The sequence below is a fragment of the Globicephala melas genome, chromosome 10 (genome assembly GCF_963455315.2).
Source record: "Globicephala melas chromosome 10, mGloMel1.2, whole genome shotgun sequence".
In the NCBI taxonomy this organism is placed as follows: Eukaryota; Metazoa; Chordata; class Mammalia; order Artiodactyla; family Delphinidae; genus Globicephala; species Globicephala melas.
In genome coordinates, this window is record NC_083323.1 from 81,044,690 (window position 1) to 81,064,112 (window position 19,423).

Sequence of the window (19,423 nt, forward strand, 5' to 3'; positions counted from 1 at the left end):
TTAATTCTGATTTTAAAACTGATTAAATGTTTGTTAAACCTTATTATTGCCTCCATATCTATTAGTTTCCTTTTTATATTTTCCATACCTGCGACTTTATGCTGAATTTGAATAATTTCTTAGAGTCGTCTGAGTCGCTCTTCAGGCACGTCTTATTTGCAGTTCACTTTACCTCTTGACTTTTAATGTCAGCCATTATACTTTTTCACACCTGCAATTTGACTAAATAAATCTTTTTGGTCATTTTTGATCATCTTTTGTTGCTTGCTAATTTTTGTGATTCCATATGGCTATTGAATAGCCTGTATGTAATACTAATTCCATGTTTCATTATATATTTGGTCATCTTTGATTATGAGCTCATATCTTTTATTGATAGACTTTGTTTTTAGAGCAGTTTTAGGTTTAGAGAAAAATTGCACAAAAGGTACAATATATCCTTATATCCTCTCCTCCCCTCCCTTCAGTTTTCTATTAACATCTTAATTAATGTGGTACATTGCAATTGATGAGCCAGTATTGATACATTATTATTAACTGAAGTTCATAATTTACTTTAGGTTTTGCTGTTTGTGCTGTATGATTCTGTGGGTTTTGACAAGTGTGTAATGCTATGTACAGTATCATATAGAATAGTTTCATTGCCCTAAAATTCCTCTCTGCTCCACCCATTTGTCTCTCTGTTGTGAGTCCCTGAGCCCCTGGGAACCCCTCAGGAACCCCTGATCTTTTTCCTGTCTCATGTATAGTTTTGCCTTCTCCAGAATATAGGTGGAATTGTACCATATCTAGCTTTTTCAGACTGGCTTCTTTCATTTAGCAATATGCATTTGAGGTTTTTCTATGTCCTTTTGTAACTCACTAGCACATTTCTTTTTATCGCTAAATAATACTCTATTGTCTGGATGTACTATAGTTTGTTTATCCTAATTCACCTATTGAAAGACCTCTTGATTGTTTCCAGTTTGGGGCCATGATGAGTAAAGCTGCTGTAAACATTTGGGTGTAGGTTTTGAGCTCACATCTTTTGGATTTAAGAATTTGAAAGATGGTATGTTTTCCTCCTTAGAGTATTTGTGATTACCTTGGCCTATGGCCAGGGGGCGCTGTGAGCCTGAGACCACATTGCTCCCTTCCCACACATGGGTCTAAAGGCAGGAGTCTCGGCTTTAGCTACTCTGACTTGACACTTGCTTAGAGCTGGCTTGTCTTTCTGGGTTGCAGGCCTCCTACTACTGGCATTTGCCTTCAGGGAAACTTACCATGTTGCCCTGAAGCTTGGAACTCTCTGATCTGGTTTCAGTTTACTTTTTTTCCATTGTAGATGGTGGGTGGGGTCTTTCAGAGTTGTCCTTCATTTCCAGTGAGCCCAGAAATGTACTTAAAATAGGTTCTGTATCTAGGATCTAGTGGTTTTCTAATAGGAAGGCCATTTGCAGTTTTAAGTGTGCTATTCTTGCAGAAGTCCTTGGGAATGTGTTTACTTAGTTAGTAATTTAAAAAATGTATTATGAACTTAAATTCTTTGGAATATGTGAATTCCTCTGAAGTTTGTGTTTAATCCAGAGAAGATTTCATTTGCCTCATTGAGACACTTTGAGATACGACATTTTGTAAACATGTTAGACAAAGTTTTTGGCTTAGAACTTTTGGAGCCCTTTTATTAGTGGGAATTCTATCCCCAAATCTTGAGTGAAAGTGGGCTTGTCTTTGTATATAGGAGCTCAAGAGAGTTTTCTCCCTTTTTTGGCTTTGACCAGGCCAAGCCAAGACAGGTACCCCTTTGTTCTTCTATGGGCCACGTTTTTCCCTGGCTCGTCACTGTGGGTGTCTCCTTTAGGTATTCCTGATCCTGAGGCAGGTTTCTGGTCAGACCTTCCATCTTCTTGGAATTCAGGCTTTGCTTCTTTTCTGTTGTGTGTGTGAGACAAGTTAAAACTCAGTTGTTGGTTATCAGCTTGGGCTGATGCCCTCAGGGCCAACAAATGAGTCCCTGCTTGATTACTGCTTGGAAATTTCATGTATTTTTCTGGTTTCCGGCCTCCGTTTGCTTCCTCTTTACTAAAAAAGAGATAGTTTAAATATTTTATCTATCACTTCTGAATGTTGTGTAGTCAGAGGGGTTCCTCTGCACTTCTACTTCAACATTTTCTATTTCTGACAGTTCTTAAAAGTAGAAAACTCTATTTTGAGCTCATATATTTATCCTTGTAATGTCTGTTTACTGATGTTAGTATTGAGGCACTGTGGACCATATCTGAACCTACTCTACTTGATTGGCTGTCATTTTTCTCCAGAGAACAACCCCTTTTTTTGAATATTCTGCTTAAAGTACAATTTCATCCCTTCACCATCATGCTTCCTTGCCTTTGTACATACCTGAATTTCTCATTTCCCTTCTTAAAGTTTGATATCTAGAATCAAATCTAATATTTGAGCTATGGCTCTTGTCCTCAAAGAATGAACACACAGATTAACACACATAAAACAGTATGACAAATGTATGATTGAATATTGAACTGTTGTAGCACAGAGAAGGGAGAGGTCAGTGTGGGCCTGGCTACTTGGAGAAGGCTTCGGTGTTTTGAAAGATTGGGAGGATTTTGTTAGTGATTCAGGAATAATCACAAGAGAAGCAGAAATTCAACAGGAATAAGTGATTGGTGTTTGAAGTGGCTGGGACATTGGGAGCCTTTGAAGATTTGGGGGAAGGATGGTTCAGCAGCACAAGAGGCTAAAGGAGGGGACCAGTTAAGGGCCTCTTGCCCAAGTTCAGGTGTGAGGTTAGGTAAGCAGGAACTAGGGAAGCAGCAGTAGAAATGTATACAAGTAGGTGCATTGAGAAGCCAGGAGAATGGTACATTTATAATAGATTAATATAAGGAGAAAAAGTGAGAAACTACAAAGTCACTAATTGTACACAGCCAAATAATCTACATTATACAATGAACCAACTGCCAGAGGTAGTGACAGTTTATTGTAAACAGGATGAAATATATCACAACATCAATGGAAACAGCCAGTAGCAGGCAGCATGTACTCTGGCAGGCCAATCAGATAATAATCCTTTGTTGTTTAGTAGATCTTTACAAAGGCTCTAAACACACGATGATTGGCATTGTTTTAAAACAGCTCATAATGGTCTTTGTGCCTGCTTAGACATCAGAAGACCAGATAGCATTAAAGTAAGTCTTCATTTTAGTAATCAGAAATGTTTCCGATAACATAAAAGTGTTTTTTTCCCTCAATGGTAAACTCTGTGTACTTGGGGCAATAAATGTGAATTGATGATCCATTTACTAACACTAACGAATCTCAGCGAAGCCAGAATTATCCCGTTATTGAAGTTGATCTCGTAGAAGCAGGGGGAGGACGGGCGGATTTGGTCTTCTAGTAAGCCCATTGTGTCCCTAGTACCTATGAGCTTTATTACCTAGTGTATCTTCCAGGGTTTCCCTTTATTAACTTGCCTTCCACGACATGAAAAGATTATACCATTGTTGCTGAAAGCTTGATGGCTAGGGTGTAACGAGTTGACTGTCTCAGTAGTGTTACTAGCGCCTCACATTCAAATATGTTGTGTTGACTTCTAAATATAGGAAGGGGAGGGATTAACTCAGGAAGCCATATCCGAGTGGGTTAAGTCGGGATTGCCCGTTATGCTCATTCACCTCTTAAGAGCTGAGAAGCAGGCCACATGGGCATCACAGGACACAAAGTTCCCACTCGTGTTAAATATTTTGGTGGTTGTTAATTTTTCTTCACAGTGATTGTGCTTCTGTGTCTGTATATCTATATTTATTTGTCTCTGCATCTAGCTACCTACCTATATGTGGTCGCCTGCTCCTTTAAAAAGAAATTATAGTCATCTCTGATGTCTGATGTTTAAACCATCTATCTAGTTTTTACTTCAAGGACTATTTTTTTCCTTTTCGGGGTTTCTGATTGATTCTTTTTCATATCTATGCATTCTAGATTCATATCTGCCTGTTTTCACTTCATAACTTTTTGTTCTTTTAATGGGTGTGTGATGTATGGGGCAGAATTAACTGGGAAGTGTCCCTGGGGGCTCACTCTGGGTTGCCTGGGCAACCAACTGGCTGTCTGTTTGCAGGGTGAGGTGCGGTGGTGTGAGGGGCAGGGCAACATCTTCTCTCCTAAGAGGCTGTGCACTAATTTGGCTTCTCATGGGACCTAAGGCTTCTGCCCCTCAGCAGGAGCATTCTCGTTTCTGTGGGCCTCATAGCTCGTGTACCTGGTCAATTTCTACCAACAACAGGTACCTGAATCCAGACTGCCTGGTGCCCAAGACGTTTTGTGTACGTCCATTGACCTGTTACTCTCAAACTTGCCCTGTGAGAAGTTGCTACGAGGTAGGGGCACGGGTGGTTACTCAGAAGTGTAGACCCAGACTGGTGACCAGCAGAGCAGCCGTACCTCCCCGGGGGGTGATGGAAGGCTGCGCGCACACGCCTTCTCTTCTCTGCTGGCCCTTGGCTTGTAGTTCCCCCTTTCCCAGTAGAGCTCTCCCTTATCCCCGCCGAGTGATGCTATCGGGTCATCCCGAGCTGCGGTAACCACAGAGGGGTCCACCTGGGGTGAGAGATGTTGTTCCTCACTTTATCTCTATGATTATTTTAAACGTACTTATATTTCAAAGTCCTTTCAGATTATTTGATTGTTTGCGTTTCACTGGGAATGATATAATCTCATTATTGTTTTTTTGTTGTTGTCTTTCTTAGCATTAACTTTCCTCACAGGTATTTGAATTTTAGTTTGCTGATTTATCTTACTGAGAGAATGAATTCCTTCCTTCCTTCCCTCCCTCCCCCTTTCCTTCCCTCTTTTGCTTTTTCTCTGCTTCTCTCTCAGCACCCCTTCGCTGTCTGATGGTTTTTCTCTTACCTCCACATCTCATTACTCTTTAAAAGCAAAACCCAGTTTCCATTCTTTGCCAACCACTTCTGATCTTTTTTCTTTGATGAAGCAAACAGGTAAGGAGGCTGATCCCTCTAGAAAGATATCTTGAAAGAAAATGGTGCTTTCCCAAGTGTTAGTACTTTGATTCTGCACAGCAGGGAAATAGTTCTATATAGACTTGGTTTCTTCAGCAAAACTTCTGATTGACTCTTGGCAAAAGTAACTGGTAGAATGTCTAACCTTCACTGCTTGGTTCAGAAAGACTACATGAGTTTCAGACAGAATATTCCTACAGGATCTGACCAGTGAGGGACACTGTGATAGCTACATGGAGAACTTGTATCCATTCATTTGGGAGAGTGCTTTCTGGAATTTTCCTTTTACGGAATTTGTTTTCTTGTCTCCACTTTCTGTTTTTGCCCTCAACCTCCTTGTATATTTATTTTACTTCTTTATATCCCATTACATATCTCTGTCCTTTATGTCTGAGCTGATGTTGCTGAAGGTGATTGCCACACATGAGTGTCAAAGTCCTTTCACAAGCCATGCATCTGAAAACTAATTTTTGGCTTTGAGCCAAATGCTACTTATACACATTCTCATTCTATTTGGTTGTAATGCAAGTTCTTAAATGTAATGCTTATATCTCCTGAGTTTGTTTCTTCCAATTATTTCCAGGATAAGAATCTTTCTCCCTCTTGTCTTCTGGCCTACATTTAAAATTAATGCCGTTTTAGCATAAACTTATTATTTCCTTTCATGTTATAGAGGACAGTTACTATTTTATTCAGTTTTTCACTTTTCCATTTGTTCTCAATTTCATATAAGTTGGTAGCGTGGATTCGAACTTCCTGTATGTTTTTTTGCTCAACGAGTGGCTTGCAAGGAAATTATAGAAGTTGATTCATTCAAATAGGAGCCACCTGTGTCATTGGGCCAGGCAGCAGCGTTTCCTTAATGATTGCTTGCTGGAGAGGGAGTCGAAGAGAAGGTGGTGCTGATTTCTTCCTCTCACCTTCTATACATACAGCTCCCTCTCTCAGTCACACTGGGGTGCGCTCTGAGGTGACTGTGACTAAGAATGCTTCCTTCACATGACATCAGGTAGCAGACATAGTCTGTAAGGGCTCTATTTATATCACTGTTTTCATTTCCTGCACAGTGCTTTGTTAACCTTTGCCACCCTGCTGACTAAAGGGTTGCCTATCCTTTCTAATTTCATATAATACTGGTGAGGAGCGAATTAAAAAGTATTATATAATATAAATAAAGTATTATAGAAAGTATTACAGAAAAAAGTACTGTACATTGCTGTGCTATAGTGGGTTCCTGTTGTACTCCTAGGAAAGCAGCTATTAGTTTACATCGAACATACCTATCATCAGTACATTCCCTTTTTTCTGGAATATGTCTTTAAGCAAAGAGAATGCACTCCAGTGGTACATCCTTTTTTGGTTACTTATTTATCAGAGATATAGATAGTCAAAGAGTTTGGGGTATTTTCTAGGACATCTGATTAAACATCATCAAATACTCATTAAAATGGCATCAAATGAATCTGAAAATGCCATGTTTGTATTTGTGTTAGGACAAAGGAAAGGAAAACAGGTTTGGAGTAAGACTAAGAATATGCATTTACCCTCTAGAAGGGCAGGGATTTGTGCCTAGGTTGAGGGAAATCTGGAGGGGCGTTATCGGCCAGTGTTGGTGGACACAGCCTCTTCCCCGCACTGTGGATCTTGGACCAAGCCTTCAAGCAGCCTTAGGTGCCAGCCAGGGAAGCAGAAACGACCATGACCCCATGATGGTCTGAATTAGCTTTACAGACAAGGTCAGATAAGTAGATCTAGGCTGATGCTAGGGTTCCTGCATCCCCGTGGATATCATCCTGAATGGGTGGTATGCGATGTTAGTCTTAGGTGGGAGGGAGAGAAAATACTTCCTTCTCCCACGGTGAGGTTATCATTCAGTTGTCTGAAGGAGGTGCTATTTACTAGGAAGAGCTTCAACTAAATTATCATATGGTTGGTCAGTCAAGTATAAAAGACTGAGTAGTAGATTTTTTCTGTGTGTTTCGGAGGGAGGTGGGAAGGGAAAAGGATGGCATTTGGCATCTGAAGTTGGGAGGAGGGTGATTGGTAAATGATGCCACTGATTCAGTTAACTAGTGGATACAGGAAGAGAAGGCTGGAAATCCAGACGGTGAGCAGAATGCTTTGCAGTCTTGCTGACTTGATGACATTTGCTGGGGAAGGACACCTGTCACTTCACTGGGATGGGGACAAAGAGAAGACATGCACTGAGATATTTTTTTTAATAGATCTTTATTGGAGTATAATTGCTTCACAATACTGTGTTAGTTTCTGTTACACAACAAAGCGAATCAGCCATATGCATACACATGTCCCCATATGCCCTCCCTCTTAAGCCTCCCTCCCATCCTCCCTACCCCACCCCTCTAGGTCATCGCAAAACACCAAGCCGATCTCCCTGTGCTATGCTGCTGCTTCCCACCAGCCAACTGTTTTACATTCGGTAGTGTGTGTATGTCGATACTACTCTCACTTCGCCCCAGCTTCACCCTCCCACCCCATGTCCTCAAGACCATTTTCTATGTCTGCCTCTTTATTCCTGCCCTGCAGCTAGGTTCATCAGTACCACTTTTTTTTTGTTAGATTCCACATGTATGCGTTAGCATACGGTATTTGTTTTTCTCTTTGCCTTACTTCACTCTGTATGACAGACTTTAGGTCCATCCACCTCACTACAAATAACTCAATTTTGTTTCTTTTTATGGCTGAGTAATATTCCATTGTATATTGTATATATGTGCCACATCTTGATCCATTCATCTGTTGATGGACATAGGTTGGTTCCATGTCCTGGCTATTGTAAATATGCCCTGAGCTATTTTAATCACAGCTGTAGTAGATGCAGGAAGTTCTACATTGTAGGATTTGGAAAGTTCTTTTTTTTTTTAAAAAAAATGATTGCCCATGTTTAAGTTAAGGAGCCAGATCCTCATTAATTTGTGCCCATGTTTAGTTCACCATATGGTTCATACAATATTATTTTCTTATATCATTTTTGCTATTGATCTAAAAGGCGTTTCCATGCCTGATGCCAAATAAATTTGAGAGCAACGCTGTGTTCAGAACCACTATTTGTTTAGGTATTCACTCTGAGTCTGTCTAGATCCATGCGACCATCTAATTTCTAGACTCTTCCCTAAATTTCTAGACCCTTCTAGACTCTCCTTGCTATGTTGTTTCTGAATGTATTGCTTTATGTTACAGTATATACTGTACAATTAAAAATCTAGCCACCTCAATAAAATCACTTAACTAAGTGGTTCCCATATTCCACTAGAGGAAATAAATTCAAGTTCTTCCAGATGATTGGAAACAATTACAATAAAGTGCAAGTATTTTTGGAGTTCCCTATTTATTCTTCATCACTGCTGTCAAAAGGATAATATGGATATTTACTAGAAGCATGGCATTGTTCTCAGTGTTACACATTTTTTTTTTCCTGAGTCCGCTCAGCTCTGGGACTCTGAATAAACTATAATTCTACATTTTACACATAACTAATATTTTGTCATTAGGATAAAGCCACGGCTTTGTAGATTTGGGCACTGATGTAGGGCCAAACTTGCATAGGATATAAAAAATATAATTAATTTCTTCCCTTTCTGGAGGAGAAGTCTCAGAACATCTTTACATAGAGAATTTTGGCGTCAACATAAGAAAACAAAACCTCACTGTAGTTATATAGTTTACATATTTCTTAAATTCCCCCAATCTCTGTTTTGGGATCTTCCAGACGTTCTGTGGGTTAATATTTTTGTTCGGTTTAATTACATTGAATTATTTTCTGAAACTAAAGGGGACCATTTATTGAATTCTCCAGCATTGCCTCCTTTTGTTGACTGCTGGCAATTTTAAATTAAAATAAGTTTTCTTCATCATTCCCATACTTAGAAAGTTTAACATTGTCTGTACCCTCCCTTGGGCAGGACTAGAGAACATAACTTTTTGTAATGTAGTACATCTTCCCTGAGATTACTTTTCTTAAAACAAGACAGTTGCTTTTTTTGCAGGCCATTGTTTGAAAAATAGACTTAAATATATCTGCCAAAACTTTGCCTGTATCTCTGACTGATTTTTTATAAGTTGACATATGTCAGAAAGATCTCCTTTCCACCTTAGGAGCTTTGTCAGTCTTTAGACTTGGTAGCGTCTTAATCCTGGCTTGGAATACAAGGGTGGTTTTCTTTAATATTGCTTCTCTTCCAGAAAAAAAATGAATATGGCCTTTTTAAATTCAGCCTTCACCTTTGTGATCAGAAAAAGGAAATTTAATTATATGTCTAGCTTTGCGATTTCTATTTCTCATCAATAAATTATTTTTGGTATCAAATAGAAACGCTGTTTGTCTCATGCTCTGACCTCCAGCCTCTTCCATCTAAACAGTTTATATTTACGTGAGCCGCTTGGGCCCCTTCCCTCTTCTACACTGACTTCACTTACATATATAGCTTTACATTTTCTTCTACAACTTTTTCAGATTCACTTAATGTTTATTGTCTTGTAGACAATATCTCCCATTCTTTTTTCTCTTTTATTTACCTGGGGTGGAGATTGGATTGCTTTCATTTCTTTCCTAGGATTTATTAACATAGGTGATACAACCCTGGAAGGAAACAGTAAGGGTTTGAATACTTGCAGTGTTTTTATTCTTTAATTTTTGCAGTTCCAGTTCCATTGAGTGAAAGAGATAAGGTGGTCAGAAAATCTTGGAGAGTATCCTGTCATAGTAAAACAAAGTGAGATTTAAAGCAAATGGTAGTGAGCCATAGAATCAGATGCCAAAGACAGTTCTAGTAATTGAGTCATTGACACATAAAAGAATTTTAATACAGTAGATTATTCTTTTGAGGAATTTAGTGGGGGTAGTAATCTATGCAAGACTACTTCCCAGAATGGGTGGTATCACAGAAAGTGCTTGGTTGGCCTCAACTTGGCCATATTTTCAGAGAGTTAAGAAAGAATCAGTAGAGGGTAGAAACTGTCCGTGCGCAAGAAACAGAGATGAAGCAGAGAGAAGAGGCAGGGGGAGATGGAATTTAAAAATCCGTGCTTCAAAAGTTCTTTTTCTCTGAGGCATAGCAGGGAGGGTAGACGGTTTTGTAGATGATACTGGACATTTTCAGACGGAGAAGAGGCAATGTCATGTAGGGGAATTTCCTTATGCTCAGTAAAATGGGAGAAGAGTTACTTGCTAAGTGGAGTTCAGATTGGGAGCCTCCGTCTTGGACAGTATTTGCCTGGAGAGAAGTCACAGAGGAACACGGAGCTTACTGAGCAGTGGTGATGGTACCGCATGGGCCAAGTCACGCACCTGCTTGAAGCCTTCCATCAGAATTCTTTGACTAGCAAGGAAAATGTATATATTTTTCTTTCTTGGTTTGCATTAATTTTGTGATTTTTCATGGAACACAGTAGGAAAAACAGGGACAAATAAAATTTATCAATTGGCTTCACATATTTTTTACTTTTGCCTGAGCTTAGACTGGAGTCCCCTTTAACTGTGAGTCCAACACCTTCAATGTAGTCAGGACTTTAGGGTGTTTTTTAACCCACGTTGAACTTGACATTCATCCCAAGTGCAATTTTGTACCTGTTGTAAATCAGGGAGGTGGTCGGGCCCCACTCCATCTAATGGTCCACTTTTGCAACATGCTTTGTCAGTTCTTGTCATTTTCTACACACTGTTGTGCTTTTCTTTCTACAGTGCCTTTGGCTAAGGTGACTTCTTCGCCTAACAAGTGTACCCCTGCCCTTCCACACCCCTCTCATACTTAACTATGAGTATATGTACTTATAACTATGAGTATAAGTAGTTTTCATCTTTCAAGACCTTAGCTTAAATTTCCCCCCCTTCATAAAGCTGTCTAAAGCTATAACTAGCCTCTGTCTCTCTCTTTGAATAGTGAATTCTGCTCAGTTCAAATCTTTATTTTCATATTTCTCCCTGTTTTCTTAGGTAAACTGTAATTTTCTTGTGGGAAGGACCATATCTTCTATTTCTTTTATATCTATTCACCATTGCCTAGTACCAGAAGTGTATTAAGTCTTAATAAATGTTCAGGTATTAAATTGTTTGTAAGTGATGTTTTATTTTCATATGGTGACTCCAATAGTTGATATTTAAAATATCTATCTCCCTGTATTTGTTTTTTTATTGTACTGCTACAGATAATGGTTGTTATATTGAAATGCTTTTGGTGTTTCAAGTCCTCTTAATAAGCTTTATTAATTTAAAATATTATTTTTAAATAAAGAAAAATTTTTTTTCATTTTCATGATTCTGTACATGGTTGGTTGGCCCCCAGTCATGACTCTTAAGGATGTCATGGTAACCTGTCAGAGAATTCTTGGGTTAAGGTGCTTTTTCCTCCCATCCCTGAAGTGTTTTAACATGTCATGTTATGATATGCTCCTTCAGTCTTTTTTTTTCCCTGAAGTTCATCCCTAATAATAAAATTATGCCTCCTATGCCCTGGATTTTTACTATTCCTTTTCCTGTAGGCAATATAAAGTCATGATATGTCTGATACATTTAGCATAAGGAAATAGACTGATAATGTTACTTGTAATACCCTTTCCTTTTAAACTTAATTCATTAATTATTAGTAATGCCATAGATCTTGTAATTGGTTGTTGTTGGGAAGTGGTCATTTTCATGACTCATTTAAGCCAAGGAGCTTTTTATGGGATAAAAAATACCAAGGAAACATTTAAGTTGAATAATTAATTCATCACAAAATAATTACAAGAAGTATTTCTTACAAAATAAATAAATTTATTACAAAGATATATAGGGCATAACATACATCTTCGTGTTTATTTTAGGACTCAAACATTTTAAGTCCAGTGCAAGATGGAACAAAGAAACCACAGATTGACAGCAATAAGAGCAACAACTACCGGATTGTAAAGGAGGTCAGATGTGAAATATTTCTATATGAGTTTATACTGGCATGGCAAAGAAGTTTTGTTCATTTATTATATTTAATGCTTTTCTTCTTCTTTGGAAAGATTTTGATTAGGCTAAGTAAACTCTGTATACAGAATAAAAAGTGTCGGAATCAACATCAACGATTACTGAAAAATATGGGAGCCCATTCAGTGGTGTTAGACCTGCTGCAGATACCCTATGAAAAGGTAAGTTCTTAGGTACTGTTTTCCTTTTTAAATTTTGATACAATTTCAATATAGCAAGGTTACAAAGAATCTTTTTCCTTGAACTATTTGCAGGTAAGTTGCCAACCTGATGCCCTACCACCCCTGAGCCCTTTAGTGTATATTCCCTACAAGTATAACCAAGTAACAACCTTCCAGACCGGGAAAGAGCATCCCACTCTACTGCTACCTAATCCTCACATGCCATTCACATTTCTCCCATCATCTCAATCATGTCCTGTTTGACAAAAAGATCCACTTCAGAAACAGGAGCTGTTCGGTGTTATGTGCATTTTAATCTCCTCATGCTGGAACTCTTTGACGTTGACACTTTTGAAGACAGACCAGCTATTTTGAAGACTGTCCCTTAATTTGGGTCATTTGATGTTTCCTCGTGATTCGATTCAGTTATGCATCTTTGGCAGGAACGTAACACTTAAGTTTTTCCCACCACTTCCTATCAGGCAGCATGCGATTTTGATTTGCCCCATGACCGGTGATGTTTACTTGGGTCAATTGATTAAGGTGGTGTCTGCCAGGATTATCACTGTGAAGTACTCAGTTTCCCTTTGTAACAAATATTTTGTGGCATGGTTCTTTGAAACTAAGTAAACATTCCATTTTTTTTAATCAAACTTTCAATTTATTCATTTATTTATTTTTATCAGTATGGACTTACAGATGCTCGTCTTATTCAATAGGTTATATTTGGTTTCTAGCACTGTTTATTTTGATTGTCCCAGATTTGGCCAATGGAGCCCCTTCAGGCCAGCTGACCTGTCCTCTAACATGGTCCCATCGTTCTTCGAGTAGTTCCTTGCTTTGTTGCACATTAAAATAGTCCAGGCTCCCTTGCATTTTTCTTGTTCCACCTCTGGAATTAGCCATTTATTCAGGAAGCCCCAGTTCCATTTGGGGGAGAATGGTATTTGGGAGAAAAATCCTGAGAACTAAATGTACTTATTGCTGTGGAGGTTTGCCCCTCCAGGCCCTTTAAGTAGACAAATCTAGAGAATATATGTGTGTGTGAATATAGTTATTCTCTTACTCCATCTCATCTTCCATCACCACTGCTGCCCATTCCTCCTTATGAATGCCCTCTGCACCTCACTCAGGCTCTGACCCCTCCACAAAGGTGGATGCCCTCTTCATCTCTCTTGGGCACCAATGTGCCATGCCAGGCCCCTCTCTGTGGATACCCTCCCCACTTGTACTTTTCACTTCTCATACTGGATTGCCCCCTGTCTGACTTAGTTATGTTTTAATATGTAAATTTATAAGGTGGTATAATTCAAACTAGGTTAGATAATGCAATGAAAGAATTACTGAAAAGCAAGAAAAAGTATTAAACCTTAAAAAAGGTATTAAAAAAGATATTTTCCAAATTATTATATCTTTGATATTGTAACATGGGCATTGGACATGTGATCAAGTCCCTTTTTCTACTATTTAGTATAACTGTAGTGTTGAGTATTTTACTACTACTTTGTGTTTTGCTTTTTTATTATTAATCATATTTTTATTGAAGTATAATTCACTTATAATATTATATTAGTTTCTGGTGTACAACAGAGTGATTTGATACGTCTATACATCACAAAATGATGTGACCATACAAAGTTATTACAATATTATTGACTATATTCCCTATGCTGTATATTACATCCCTATGACTTGTTTATTTTATAACTGAAAGTTTGTACCTCTTAATCTCCCCCACCTAGTTTACTCATTCCCCCCGACGCCGGCAACCACTAGTTTGTTCTCTGTATCTATGAGTCTGTTTCTGTTTTGTTATGTTTGTTCATTTGTTTTCTCTTTTAGATTCCACATATAAGTGAAATCATACAGTATTTGTCTCTGTATGATTTATTTCACTTAGCATAATACCCTCTAGGTCCATCCATGTTGTCACAAATGGCAAGATTCCATTCCTTTATGGCTGAGTATTATTCCATTGTATATGTATATCACTTCTTCTTATTCCATTCATCTGTCAGTGGACACTTAGTTTGCTTTTGTATCTTGACTATTGTAAATAATGCTGTAGTGAACATATGGGTGTACATATCTTTTTGAATTAGTGTTTTTGTTTTCTTCAGAAAAGTACTCGAAGTGGAATTGCTGGATCATATGATAGTTCTATTTTTAATTTTTGAGGAAACGTTATATACTGTCTTCTGTAGTGGCTACACCAATTTACATTTCCGCTAACAGTGCATACGGGTTCCCTTTTCTCCACATTCTAACCAACACTTGTTATTTGTTTTTGATAATAGCCTTTCTGACAGGTGTGAGGTGATATCTCACTGTGGTTTTGATTTGCACTTCCTTGATGATTAGTGATGTTGAGCATCTTTTCATGTGTCTGTTGGCCATCTGTATGTCTTCTTTGAAAAAATGTCTATTCAGTTCCTATGCCCATTTTTTAAATCAGGTTGTTTGTTTTTTTGATGTTCAATCATATGAGTTTTTTGGTATATTTTGTATATTAATCCCTTATTGGATATGTCATTTGCAAATGTCTTCTCCCATTCAATAGGTTGCCTTTTCATTTTGTTGATAGTTTCCTTTGCTGTGCAATAATTTTTTAGTTTGATTAGGTCCCACTTGTTTATTTTTGCTTTTGTTTCCCTTGCCTGAGGAGACATATCCAAAAAGTATTGCTGAGACCGATGTCAAAAAGTGTACTTCTCACATTTTCTTCTAGGAGTTTTATGGTTTCAGGTCTTAGATCTAAGTCCTTAATCCACTTTAAGTCTACTTTTGTATATGGTATGAGAAAGTAGTCCAGTTTGATTCTTTTGCATGGAGCTGTCCAGTTTTTCCCAACACTGTTTATTGAAGAAGCTGCCTCTTCCCCATTGTGTATTCTTGCCTCCTTTGTCATTCCTTCCTGATGCATTTCTACCACTCTTCACCAGCCCAGAATGTCTAAATCAAGTGATTTTTACGTGCATCACCTAAAGCTTAAATAAAAGGTTGAAGAATTTTTCTACACATCACTGAAAATCACATACAATGTGGCATCCTCTCTCTCAGAGCTCATTCCTTGGTTAATTGACCATAGTTCTTGGGTTTATCTCTGGGCTCTCTGTTCTGTTCTGTTGATATATGTGTCTGTTTTTGTGCCAGTATCATACTATTTTGATCACTGTAGCTTTGTAATATAGTTTGATATCAGGGAGCATGATATCTCCAGCTTTGTTCTTCTTTCTCAAGATTGTTTTGACTATTCAGGGTCTTTTGTGGTTCCATATAAATGTTAGAATTATTTCTGGGAAAAATGCCATTGGGGTTTGCTCAGTTTTGATACCTAGATTGTTCAGGAACAAACAAAAAAAAAGCATAAGATGACAGTTTCAAAGAAACACCAATTCCAGTAGAACTGGCCCTGATGTCCTTCTGTGTGGCTGGCTTTTCTGTGGGAATTGGGTGTTCCTGCGGCTAAAGTTCCTTTGATGTCTTTTCACTATCCCTGGATTACACACATAAAGGAAAATGTTAGTAGATTTTGAAATAAAAACTTCCTATTTTCAAGATAGGAATGGAGTTTTCTGGACATATTTATTAGTCTGGTTAGTTCATCCCTATTTTCAATGTGAGGAAGTGAGTCTATTAATGATCCGAGGCAGTTTATTTAGTTATAGATGGAATAAAATATAGACTCTCAGGTTAGGAAAAAAGAAAACATTAAATGCATTGACTATAAACTATTACTCAAAACATGAGTCCATTTTGTATATCTGACACTGACCACATGACCTACCCAGAAAAATTTTAGTTTGTTTCAGTGATATTGTTAAAAGACCACTTTTAAAAAGAGAACTTTGCATTCTTTGTGAGTTTTGAGCCTTAAGTTTCTTATTGAGATTCTTATTAGCAGTGAAGTACCTTATTGTAGGACTTTGGAAAATGACAGTGAATAAGGAAACAACTTAAGAGTATGTGTGTTAAGAAAGAGGGGGACAAAGAGAGAGGGGAAAAGAGGAGGTCGGAAAGCGAAGAGAAAAAGGAAAAGAATGAGATGGAAAAAATAGACAAAGTAAGTCGCAAAAGGAGGGTGCACAGAGAGGGGAGAGGAGAGACTAGAGGTAAGGTCAGAACTATATATACAGAGAGAAATTTACAGAGTGGAGAAAAGAGGGCAAGTGAGTGGAGAGAAGAAAGAATGGGGGCAAAGCAGGAGGACAAGGGAGTGAGAGCAGGAGAGAAGGAGCAGAAGGGGCCAGAGGAGGAGGGATAGATGCCTCCTGGAAAAGTAGAAAGGGAGGAGTTGGAGAAAGAGGGGGATAGAGATGGTGGGGAAGGAGAAGAAACAGAAAACAAAAGGAACAGGAAGATCCAGGTACATGGAAACACTGGGAAAGATGGGAAATCCAAGAGAGGGGAGGAAAGAGAGGGATTGGAGGGTGCAGGACAGAAGGGAGCAGAACCCAGGAGAATGAGGGGGCCAGAGAGAGAGAAAGGGGGGACAACGGGGGTGTGGGGACAGAGGCAGGGGAGAAGAGACAGCTTTGTACGGAGATGGGAAATTGTAGTGGACAAGCAGGAAAGTTGGGGAGAATGAGAGATGGACCGTGAAACAAAAAGGGGGAGGAAAGAGTGGAGCAGAACAGATAGGAGGAGAATTAAGAGAAGGGGAGAGACATCTACAAAATGGGGAGGGTGGATGGGACGGGGTAACCGGGAGAGGGGTAGACACAGAAAGGGGAGCATAAAATAGTGGCATGGAGGAAAAAATGCATGTGCGAAAAAATATATTCTTTGATAATATTTTTGCTCCTGTGTGTTTCTCTGTATCACGTGCTACTCTTTAACTTCTAGAATGATGAAAAGATGAATGAAGTAATGAATCTGGCCCATACATTCCTGCAGAATTTCTGTCGGGGAAATCCACAGAATCAAGTTCTCCTCCATAAACATCTGAATTTGTTCTTAACCCCTGGTGTAAGTATTTGAGTGACTTCTAATATTTATAGTAAAGTGTCCATCTCATTCGTTTTAGCAACATTGATGGATAGAATTTTATTCATCTTCATCACCATATTTTTTAACTTGTAGGGGGTTCTCCTCCTAAAAGTGAATATCTTTTATTTCCATTAAGGAAACATTTAAAGAAACGTGAAAAATTACACAGATCTTACCTGCAGATGATAACTTCATTTATATGTACATAGTTTAATGTTAGGAAAAAGATGTGGTAGGACAAAGACTAACTCTTTGATGCCATGAGTAAGTTAAATCTGGAAAACTCAAAGGTGGGGTTAAATCTGCTCTGTAAAACATGTATCAGCGAATACTAAGGAACAGCTACTTTTGAATAATACATAATTAAATTAATCTCAAGAATACTGTTGCCAACTTGTTGGCGTTTATAATAAGCTCCGTTTTCTAACTAAATTCCTTTGTGAGCTCAGTTTTTTTTTTTAAGTGCTGAATAATCTCAATGCACTTTGTAGAAGACTTGCACAGAAAACTCACTACAGTTTTGCATAAAATAGGAAACTAATCACGAGCTGCGCAATTGGTCTAAGTACTGTAGAATAGAAAATTGATCTTGTCAGAGTTACAAGGGCACATTCCTCTGTGTGTAGCTCCTTGAAGCAGAAACCATGCGGCACATCTTCATGAACAATTATCATCTGTGCAATGAAATTAGCGAGAGGGTTATCCAGCACTTCGTGCACTGCATTGAGACACACGGCCGCCACGTGGAGTACCTGAGGTTTCTGCAGACGATTGTCAAAGCAGATGGTAAATATGTGAAGAAATGCCAGGATATGGTGATGACCGAGGTATGTTCTCAGTTTGTATTTTATCAGCTTCACATAAACAATATGCTCAAATATGGGTTTTCTGTTAATTTAACAATCCCCCAGCAACATAGGTTTGGAAAATAAATTAAGTACGACTACTTAAGCACAAATGTATTTTGCTTAGACCTAGGGAAGTAACGTATCATAAGTTGATGTTATAATTTTCTAGGAGTTTATTTTTTTTTTGATTCTTAATGAATTTGTGTATTTTAAATAATGGGTAAAATCCTATGAAAAGTTATAGATTATTTAGAATGAAAGTGATTAAATTTTATATTTTTAAGTTTCAGTATGTAACAATAATGGATTAAACTCTGCTTTTCAAGTGCCCTTATTACTCGGTTCCTGAAACATAGAATGGGTGTTCTTTGCTACTATTTACAGGGGGCTTTGAAGGGAATGAAACTAATGAATAGAAATTATCCATCAGTGATTCATTATATATGGAAACTTAGCTATTTAGAGTAAGTTAAAACTTTGAGAAAAGCAAATGGATGAAGTACTTCATTTATTTTGCCCTTTTCATTATGTTGTTTGTCATTGAGCAAGATTTATACAATGAATGAGTTACTCACTGGGAACCAAGTGATACTTTGGAGAATACTTTGAGCCTGTTTGGGTAAATCATTGCTCTGTGACCTAATGGTTCTCTAAAGGCCTGTATGGATTAGGCAGCTTTCAAACATGGCTACAAACAAGTTATATAGTAGATTATAGTGATTTGGGGGGATTTTCATAATGATGTACCTTAAATTTGAGAGTGGGAGTAGTTTCTATATTGGTACAATGTGAGTCCCTCTTGCTCCATAGAAATGTTAAAGTTAATTCAGCTGGAAGCCTTGAATTTTAAACATAAATTATTGGTATTAACATTTAAGGAGCATTTTAAACTTGTAAAATTTACCTCTTATCTCTATTTACATGAACATTAGCTCTTCATTGCCTAGAAATGTGAGAATTAATTTGATTTTGGAAAATCATCATGGAAAGACTTAAAATGGGAAAGCAGCACATAGTTAAGCCAGTCCTATGGCATTTATTAGGTGAAGCATTTCTGTGTGTAAAGAAGTATTTATAATATTATGTTAATATATAAATTTTTGACCCATATACATTCACTTTCAACAAAACTTTCAGTGTAAGCCAATTAATTGTCTTATCAATTCAAATAAAATAGAGAGAAAAATTACATAATCTGTGTTCTCCACCAGAATATTTCACATTGATGTCAGAAAATTGGTGCTGTAATAGACAGCAAGAATTGAGGCCTGCGCAGCTCCTGACCTGTCTGTGGTTTGGGGTTGCTATCTGCCTCATAAAGCAAAGTAGAGGGTTTGTCTTCTGGGAAGACAAAAGTCTTCTCTGCCAAAACCTCTTACATAGTTGGCCTTGGCACCTTCCAGGAATTGGAGGGCAGGGATTGCGACCTCTTGAGTC

General features: G+C 38.1%; 1 protein-coding gene across 3 annotated transcripts in view; it reads left to right on the forward strand.

The window, feature by feature from the left end:
• ITPR2 (inositol 1,4,5-trisphosphate receptor type 2) overlaps positions 1-19,423 on the forward strand; it is a 527,210-nt gene that overhangs the window by 235,484 nt on the left and 272,303 nt on the right. For all 3 annotated transcript variants that reach the window (XM_030830533.3, XM_030830536.3, XM_060305847.2), the window contains 4 exons: positions 11,838-11,927; positions 12,024-12,149; positions 16,995-17,117; positions 17,765-17,965. In XM_030830533.3, the coding sequence (XP_030686393.1) occupies positions 11,838-11,927; positions 12,024-12,149; positions 16,995-17,117; positions 17,765-17,965 (540 nt within the window). The remainder of the gene's footprint in view (positions 1-11,837; positions 11,928-12,023; positions 12,150-16,994; positions 17,118-17,764; positions 17,966-19,423) is intronic.